This window comes from Macaca mulatta, chromosome 7, assembly GCF_049350105.2.
Source record: "Macaca mulatta isolate MMU2019108-1 chromosome 7, T2T-MMU8v2.0, whole genome shotgun sequence".
NCBI lineage: Eukaryota > Metazoa > Chordata > Mammalia > Primates > Cercopithecidae > Macaca > Macaca mulatta.
The window spans coordinates 36937204-36945232 of NC_133412.1; the positions used below are offsets into that span (position 1 = coordinate 36937204).

Below are 8029 nucleotides of genomic sequence, written 5' to 3' on the forward strand. Positions count from 1 at the left end.
CCACATACCCCAGGTTTAAGTTTTTGCCTTGAAATGTGCCTGGCATCCCAGGCAGTTTGGGACTGCGCCCTTCCTCCCTCTTGCCAAGTGTCCTGTATGTTCTTCAGGGCTAGCATGGAATTAAGGTGTGGAAGCTGCTGGCCATCTTTCTGAATGCTTGCCTGATCTCTGCAGGTTGCCTCACCCCTGATCTTCCTGTGCCCTTCTGCAGCCATTCTGTCCGTTCTCCTGTACCTCCCTGGGGTCAGCTGCAGCTCATCCCTGGTCTTGTTCTCCCTGAGGTGCTGATGGTGACAACTTACAATAGGGTCTCTCCATAGAGCACAGAGATGGAGGGCAATTCTTAGGCCTTTTCCTCACTACATCATAAGCATTAACACTTCTGCTTGGTCCAGAGCTCAGGAATGCTACTTGTAACCACCTTGAGTAATTTTGTCAGTAAAATAGGTCTTTGTGGGCTAGCACTGGATCTATTTAATGATAACCTTCACTGAGGGGCTGCCAAGTACCAGGCTACATTTGTCTGGTCCTTCATATGTATCTTCTTTAATCTTTTCAATAGTCCTACAAAACCAGTGTTAGTATTAGACTCTATTATGCAAAGGAAGTCACTAAAATACAGATTGATGAATGAATTTGCTGCAGATCATTCAGGTTGAATGCGGCAGAGCCAGGATTCAGACCTAGCTTTTTCAGGCTGAGTCCCACACTGGGCTTTACGACTAGGTACTAGGCATTACTGTAAGGTAGATCATGTCAACAAAATAGAGCCACGATTTGTTAATGTGATATTAACAAATATTTAACACATAAGCAACTTATTTTGGTTACCTTAAAAATAAAATATTTGACTGGGCATGGTGGCTGTTGCCTGTAATCCTAGCATTTTGGGAGGCTGAGGCAGGGAGATTGCCTGAGCTCCTGAGTTCAAGACCAGCCAGGGGAACAGTGAATCCCATCCCTACAATCAATCAACCAATCAATCAATCAATAAACAAGCAAGCAAGCAAAACACAGCTGAGGTAGGAAGACCGCTTGAGCCCAGGAGGCAGAGGTTAGTGTACTCCAGGCTGGGCTGTACAGCCAGACCTTGTCTCAAATGACAACAAAAATAGGTCCAGCGCAGTGGCTCACATTTGTAATCCCAGCACTTTGGAAGCCCAGGAGCTTGAGCCCAGCCTGTGCAACACAGTAAAACCCCGTCTCTACAAAAAATAAAAATTAGCCAGGCATGATGGCGTGTGCCTGTAGTCCCAGCTACTTGGGAGGCTAAGGTGGGAGGATGGCTTGAACCCGGAGTTTGAGGCTGCTGTGAGCTATGATCTGCCACTGCACTCCAGCCTGGGTGACAGCGAGACTCTGTCTCTAAAAACAAAAACACATATACAAACAAAAGCCCTCAAGTATTCAAAGTGTTTTCTCTTACTGAGAGACTCTGTAACGCAGTTTTTATAGACAAGGTGAGACTTGAGGGGGTCACCAAAGAAAAGTAAAATATGAAGAAAGTGGAGGGGTTGTCTAGATTTGAATACTGAAGCAAGTGCTTATCCCATAATCATTCTTGTCCCAGAGATTTTACACTCAACAATGGAAAGTCACTGAGAATCCCAGTACTGCAGAAAACAGCCTGTGGAGCAGGGCCCAAGTAGGGGTGCAGATGACTGTTACCAGAAAAGGGTCCCGATCCAGATCCCAAGAGAGGGTTCTTGGGTCTTGGGCAAGAAAGAATTCAGGGCGAGTCTGTAAAGTGAAAGCAAGTTTATTCAGAAAGTAAAGGAATAAGAGAATAGATACTCCATAGACATAGCATCCCTGAGGGGGCTACTGGTTGCCCATTTTAATGGTTATTTCTTGATGATATGTTAAACAAGGGGTGAGTTATTCATGCCTCCCCCTTTTAGACCATATAGGGTAACTTCCTGTTGTTACCATGGGATTTGTAAACTGTCGTGGCACTGGTGGGACTGTAGCAGTGAGGACAGGAGGTTACTCTTGTCACCATCTTGGTTTTGGTGGGTTTTAGCCAGCTTCTTTACTATAATCTGTTTTATCAGCAAGATCGTTATGACCTGTATCTTGGGCCGATCTCCTCTATCTCATCCTGTGACTTAGAATGCCTTAACCATCTGGGAATGCAGCCCAGTAGGTCTCAGCCTCATTTTACCCAGCCCTTATTCAAGATGGAGTTGCTCTGGTTCAAGCACCTCTGGCAACCCTACATGACTTTCTTGTCTTTGCTGTGGCTTCATCTACAGTCAGAGGCCAGGGGGGAGAGGACCAAAAAAGAAAATACCTAAATTCTCTGCACTGAAAGTCTTGGAGGTGAATGCGTGTAAACAGTTCATGCACCAAGAAGGCAATTCTGACTCGTCTCCATTATTGCCTCATTATCTTCAGAAGAAACCCACCCTTCTCAACTCTACTTTGTAATGCTGGAGATTATTCATGCCTCTTGCAAACCACGTTTCTGCCTAAACTCCGCCGATAAAGGGCAGTAGGAAGACAGCTGGCTGGAGGAGGGACTTCCTGTTTGCTTCCTATCTACTTCCTGCTTCTGTGACCGTCATCATGTCAACGCCTATTTACCTCTCAGTGGCTGTTTCTTTCTGTAGCTGCACTACATTCAGTTTACAGTAGCTATCAGCAGAGATAACATTTGCCTCCTGAGAGGTCTGGATCTCAGCCCAGAGGGCCCTCCTCTGAGCTCAGAGACCTCAACATTAGTTGAGTGGTCCCCACTCTTCAGAGCTATGAGTTTTAGCTACTTTGGTGTCCCTCCACCCAAAATTTCAATTTAATAATTTCCAATTCCTCCCTTAATTTCCTCAATCTAGGAGTGGTAGCTACCTCTAACAATTGCTAGTACCTTAATAGAGCCCGCCTTCCCCAACACTGTATACCTTAACTTTATACCTAGTTAAGTTCTTTATATTAAACTTGCTCTGTTCAGGCTGGGCGTGGTGGCTCACTCCTGTAATCCCAGCACTTTGGGAGGCCAAGGTGCAAGGATCGCTTGAGCCCAGGAATTTGAGACCAGCCTGGGCAACATAGCAAGACCTCAACTCTACTAAAAATAATTTTTAAAAAATTATCTCTGCGTGGTGGTGTGTGCTGTGGTCCCAGCTACTCGGGGTGCTGGGGCAGGGGGATGGCTCGAGCTCAGGAGGTCAAGGCTGCGTTGAGCCGAGATCGCGCCACTGCACTCCAGCCTGGGTGACAGAGCCAGACGCTTTGCAAAAACAACAAAAAACTTGTTCTGTTCAGATATTTGGCTAGGAATGTTGATTTTTAGGAGGAGCATTTGGGGACTGGGTGGGGGAGAGACTAGCAATGTCAGCAGCTTTGAGGAAGGCACTTTGTAGTCTATAACATGGCCAAAACTACCCCATGGGGCTCGCACTGAAGTCCAGCAGCCCATAGTGTAATCCATTCCTTAGACTGCCAACAGCTCTAGACTCACAGACGTTAGTGAGCAAGCTCTACAAACTGGAACCCTGTGGGTATTTCTACAACCTACAGATTATTAATAGTCGTGCAAAGACAGGCAAATGGATGTTTTCTGGCGGGGGGCCAGGAGGGAGCAGTTGCATTTGAAGAATGAACTATGGTTTTCATTGATTTTCTTTTTTTTTAAGAAAAGTAAAATAACAAAAATCCTTGAAGGGTATTTTTATTCCCACCTCCTGTAATGTTCAGGGAACATGAGTGACATTTGGACTCCCAAACAAAAGAAGGCAGGGGCATATCTCTGTGTTTCTGTGGTTCCTTGTTGAGGGAAAAAGGCTTTCAAGTCTTACGTGAGCACTGACAGGCTTTTATGAATAGTTCATGATACAGGTACAAACTGGGCTGGTCTGGCTGAAATACAGCTTGCCTTCTCGGATATTGCCAGCATTCTTTGCTGTGTCACTCACCTCCCTGAATGACTTGGGCTTGAGAATGTTTCTGCATGATTTATCTAGGCTTGCTGTCTTATCTGAGAGCAGGAAGTCAAAAGGTGAGTGATGGAGCCACCTGCTGCTCTCTACTTTATAGATATTAAAGAGGAGCCTGAAACGGTTCCTTGGACATCTTATGAATGTCAGAAAATACCTTTTGGAGGGTTAGAAGATCAGGGGACGTGGTGGTTCACATTTGCTGCCATGGAATACGGCCAGTCTTCACTTGGAAACAGAATCACACCTTGTGGAGAGATCATCCCTAAGCAGGAGAGAAGCTATTAAGGTGAGATTTTTCTTCATTTTTCATTTTCCTTCCTCTTAGATTCCCATAAAGGCTATTACTAAAGAGAATACAATCTTGTGTTTAGAAAGAGCTACAACAAGGGAAAATAATCATTGCTTGAAGGATGTGGCACATTTTGTTCCTCTCCTTTTAGGGATTATTTTCTATAATATCTGGTTTTCTTTACTGGTATTCAGTACCCTTTGTTGTATTTCTTTTTTCTTTTTTGTTTTTTTTTCCCCATATTCATCTTAGGATTTCATTGTACAATGTTTTTTCTTTTCTTTATTCTCTTTTTTTTTTAAAGGGGCTTCCTGGTCTTCATCGGACAGTGAAATTTGTTTGGGTGTCCAAACAAAATATGAAAGAGCTGTAATACTTCCTGTAGTGTATTTCAAAGGTAGGTGTGGTTTGCTGCAACAAGCACTAGGCTTGTAGACAGAAACACTGGGGGAGAAGAGAGAGTGGAGAGGAATCCTGGATTTGCTTCTTAAAACATGTGTGTATGTGGCAAGTTATTTAGCTTCTGTTTTCCTATCTCTAAAAGAGGCTTAACAATACGTTTCAGATTGGTTGTGAAGGTTATTAAATGGGACAATGGAAATAAATATTTCTCAAGAAAAGAAATATTTCTCACCCACTAAAGGTCCTCATTAAATATTGCATGTACACAGCTTGTGTGCAAGTATATTTTAAATTTGGATGGATACTCTGAATGATTTCAATGCAATTTTTGGATGATATCCAGTTATTTTTACTTCTTTAAGAACATTTTTTAAAAAGTGTGGCTAGATGTCACATCTGACCAGTATATATGGTGAAAAGCATTCTAATGCTATACAAATTGCCACAATAGAAGCAAGAAATGTTTTAAAAGGACCTTTAGGTTTCTAGAACCGATGCCAAGAGTCTGAATTTTATGAATTTTTCTCTCCAGATCTATCAGAAATTCCAGACCCCAGAGAAGAGCTACATTCTAGGGTGGTAAGGCATGAGAAGAAGAATGAGGAATGAAGGGTGGGTGGGGACTTGCTCTTACTAATGACACTCCATGGCAGCAGGGGCTCAGTTCTTTCTTTTCTCCTGGGGTGGAGGTGGAGCCAGATACAGACCTTAGTGTGGTCAGCTAGTTTGTAGGGTCAGGTTACAGATCTCCATCAACGAACCAGATGTAAGGGGTTTCTAGGCAGGTCTTTACTAAGGATACTTGTCCAGGTAAGAACTATTTTTTGCCATCAGTTTGGAATTCAACTTGATGTTTCTGGGAATGATGAGTTTGTAACTGGAGTCATTTTGTTCTGTCCAAGGATTGTGTCCTCCTCTTCCTTCCCTGTGGTCAATCTCCACCTGTCTACCCTTCCGTGACAATGGTTCAATGGAAGAGACTCTGCCGGCAGCATTACTTGTGGGCCCTGGGCTGCTATATGCTGCTGGCCATTGTGGCTCTGAAACTTTCTTTAAGGTTGAAGTGTGACTCTGACCACTTGGGTCTGGAGTCCAGGGAATTTCAAAGCCAGTACTGTAGGAATATCTTGTATAATTCCCTGAAACTGCCAGCAAAGAGGTCTATCAACTGTTCAGGGATCACCCGAGGGGACCCAGAAGCCGTGTTTCAGGCTATTCTGAATAACCTGGAGGTCAAGAAGAAGCGGGAGCCTTTTACAGACACCCACTATCTCTCCCTCACCAGAGACTGTGAACGCTTCAAGGCGGAAAGGAAGTTCATACAGTTCCCACTGAGCAAAGAAGAGGTGGAGTTCCCTATTGCGTACTCGATGGTGATTCATGAGAAGATTGAAAACTTTGAAAGGCTACTGCGAGCTGTGTATGCCCCTCAGAACATATACTGCATCCACGTGGATGAGAAGTCCCCAGAAACTTTCAAAGAGGCGGTCAAAGCAATTATTTCATGCTTCCCAAATGTCTTCATAGCCAGTAAGCTGGTTCGGGTGATTTACGCCTCCTGGTCCAGGGTGCAAGCTGACCTCAACTGCATGGAAGACTTGCTCCAGAGCTCAGTGCCATGGAAATACTTCCTGAATACATGCGGGACGGACTTTCCTCTAAAGAGCAATGCCGAGATGGTCCAGGCTCTCAAGATGTTGAATGGGAGGAATAGCATGGAGACAGAGGTACCTCCCAAGCACAAACAAACCCGCTGGGAATATCACTTTGAGGTAGTGGGGGACACATTACACCTAACCAACAAGAAGAAGGATCCTCCCCCTTATAATTTAACTATGTTTACAGGGAATGCGTATATTGTGGCTTCCCGAGATTTTGTCCAACATGTTTTGAAGAACCCTAAATCCCAACAACTGATTGAATGGGTAAAAGACACCTATAGCCCTGATGAACACCTCTGGGCCACCCTTCAGCGTGCACGGTGGATGCCTGGCTCTGTTCCCAACCACCCCAAGTACGACATCTCAGACATGACTTCTATTGCCAGGCTGGTCAAGTGGCAGGATCATGAGGGAGACATCGATAAGGGTGCTCCTTATGCCCCTTGCTCTGGAATCCACCAGCGGGCTGTCTGTGTTTATGGGGCTGGGGACTTGCACTGGATGCTTCAAAACCATCACCTGTTGGCCAACAAGTTTGACCCAAAGGTAGATGATAATGCTCTTCAGTGCTTAGAAGAGTACCTACGTTATAAGGCCATCTATGGGACTGAACTTTGAGACACACTATGGGAGCATTGCTACCTGTGGGGCAAGAGCATGTACAAACATGCTCAGAACTTGCTGGGACAGTGCAGGTGGGAGACCAGGGCTTTGCAATTCGTGGCATCCCTTAGGATAAGGGGTCTGCTATTAGAGTATGGGTAAGGAGATCTGTTGCCTTAAATTGCTGCCTGGGTGAATGCTGCTTTTTCTGTCACCCCTAACACTAGCAGTTCCTTCATTAACTTTCTCACCGAGTGAGAATGAGAACTGCTGTGATTGCAAGAGTGAGGGAGGGATGTGTGGTAGGGGACTTGATTTCAGTTGAATGCCTGCTGGTAGCTTTTCCTTTCTGTGGAGCTGCTGTTTCTAATAATTCTAGGTTTGGTAGCGTGTAGGAGAACTTTGATGGAAAGAGAGCCTTCCCTTCTGTACTGTTAACTTAAAAATAAATAGCTCCTGATTCAAAGTAATTTTTTGCCTAGTATTTTTTTTTTTTTTTGCCTAGTATGTCAGAAATAATATAAATATAAGCAGATAAAGTGTGTGAGACTTTTTCTTATAACTATTGGTGACATTTAAAATCCCTAGGGGCTGGCAAGAGTTCTCATTATTCTGAAACGGTCCTGACAAGCTGCATGAGTAGCAATTTTTTTTTTTTTTTTTTTTTGAGACAGAGTCTTGCTCTGTCTCCCAGGCTGGAGTGCAGTGGCACAATCTCAACTCACTGCAACCTCCGCCTCCCGGGTTCAAGCGATTCTCCCACCTCAGTCTCCTGAGTAGCTGGGACTATAGGCATGCAGCACCATGTCTGGCCAATTTTGGTATTTTTAGTAGAGACCAGGTTTCACCATATTGGCCAGGCTGGTCTCGAACTCCTGACCCTGTGATTCGCCCACCTCGGCTTCCGAAAGTGCTGGGATTACAGGTGGGAGCTACTGCGCCTAGCCTATGAATAGCAAATTCTAATGAAGACAGGGGAACAGGGCTGGTTCTTTCATTGTTGAGAGCCATCCTCATTTTGTTTATATTGCCATGTTCGTGACTTTTCTGTAAAGGAAAGGCAGGGCGATTTAACCAGTTTGACCACCTGTATTCTTATAGGAAAATTGCAGCACTAATTCTAATTTTGTCCGCTT

The 8029-nt window shown here is 44.5% G+C and overlaps 1 protein-coding gene across 7 annotated transcripts in view; it reads left to right on the top strand.

The window, feature by feature from the left end:
- GCNT3 (glucosaminyl (N-acetyl) transferase 3, mucin type) overlaps positions 1-7363 on the top strand; it is a 79644-nt gene extending 72281 nt beyond the window's left edge. For 2 of the 7 annotated variants that reach the window (XM_077937952.1, XM_015142346.3), the window contains exons 2-5: positions 4036-4224; positions 4532-4624; positions 5162-5208; positions 5532-7363. In XM_077937952.1, coding sequence (XP_077794078.1) covers positions 5592-6908 — 1317 coding nt within the window. In that variant the 5' untranslated portion in view covers positions 4036-4224; positions 4532-4624; positions 5162-5208; positions 5532-5591 and the 3' untranslated portion in view covers positions 6909-7363. 7 annotated transcript variants of the gene reach the window in all.
- The last annotated feature ends 666 nt before the right edge of the window (positions 7364-8029 follow it).